Here is a 1,283-nt window from a genome sequence, read left to right on the forward strand (position 1 = left end):
ATGAGCTGCAGCCGCCAGGCTTGCATCCGCACGCTCCCAAGGAAGCGCCAGGGCCTCATTGATTTGCTGGGGTAATTAAGAGAGCGAGCCAGGCACCGCCGGAGTGACAGCAGCACGGTAATCACTGGCAAAGTGGGCACAGCAGGGTGCTGTCAGCCGCCTGGCACCCGGCCTGCGGAGACACGGCTCCAGGCAGTGAGCGTGGGGACAGTCACCTCGGAGCCTGCCATCCCTGTCCCAGCAGCGATGCCAAAGATCACAGTGGTGGCTATGAACCGATTCTTGCTACGCTTTGGCAAACCACCCCCTGTAGCTGTTCAGTCACTATTTCTAGGTGACTTTAAGTCACTGCCTTCACCCCCCCCAGCTCATGAGATGGGTTTAAAAACCTGCAAGACTTGATGAATCGAGCTCCTTTTATTAGCTTTTCTTCACATCCTTAAGAGCAATACACTTGAAGATGAGAGCAAGAGAAAATAGCAGAAAATCCCAGGACTCAGGAAGCTAAGGATTTGCATAAGACATCAAATGAGATGAAGCCTGGGCTGTCATCAGGGGAAACAGCAGCTGCATGCAGCGTGTCACACCAGCGCCATGTGTTCTGCCCTCTGGCTTTGCCCACCCGAGACTTTCACACCCACAGGCAGAAAGCCTCTTAAAAGAGCAATGTGTGAAATACAACTCCCCCCAGCGCAGCGATGACAGCAGCAGCAACACCACCAGCCTCCCCCTGCCTTGTGCTGAGCTCTCAGCCTTAAATATCCCTGCAGATGGGGCTCCGGGGCCGGGGAAGAGCATCCTGCAGCCCCCTCCCCAGAGAGGATTGTTCCTCCCCCGCCCCGCGATGGACCCCGCAAGCCGAGTACCGGCCTCATGCAGGAGCTGGAGGCAGTGCAAGGCGGAGACCGCTCCTCCCACCCATCCCTTGCCTTCGCACAGGTGACAAGTGTCACGGGTGGGCAGTGATGCGCGGCAGCAGCTCGGCGTTAGCAGCACAGAGTAAAGAAGGCGGTGGGTGGCTGGTGCTGGGCAGAGAGAGGGAGGAGATGCGGGGGTGTCAGAGTGGGGCCACCCCTCTTTCCAGCACCCTGCTGCTCCCCAGGTCTCCAAACCATCACGGAACCTCCCCACCAAAACCAGCTCCGTGTGGTAAAAAAGTGAAGGGGCCTCCTCGCAACATCCCCGGGGCTGGTAGGAACCCTCCTGGCTGCTGACAGAGGGGGGACACTGACATCTGCCGGCAGGTCCCCCCGGCCCCGCAGCGCCCCGGCTCCCCCCCCACC

At 59.5% G+C, this 1,283-nt stretch overlaps 1 protein-coding gene across 1 annotated transcript in view; it reads left to right on the plus strand.

Annotated features, from left to right (window-relative positions):
- Positions 1-1,283, plus strand: part of ASTN1 (astrotactin 1) — a 57,664-nt gene continuing 56,381 nt past the window's right edge. Inside the window, exons 1-2 of the mRNA XM_026854018.1 lie at positions 1-71; positions 771-955. Of these exons, the coding sequence (XP_026709819.1) occupies positions 1-71; positions 771-955 (256 nt within the window). The remainder of the gene's footprint in view (positions 72-770; positions 956-1,283) is intronic.

The sequence above is a fragment of the Athene cunicularia genome (assembly GCF_003259725.1).
Source record: "Athene cunicularia isolate RWA chromosome 8 unlocalized genomic scaffold, athCun1 chr8_part1, whole genome shotgun sequence".
NCBI classification, from domain to species: Eukaryota; Metazoa; Chordata; class Aves; order Strigiformes; family Strigidae; genus Athene; species Athene cunicularia.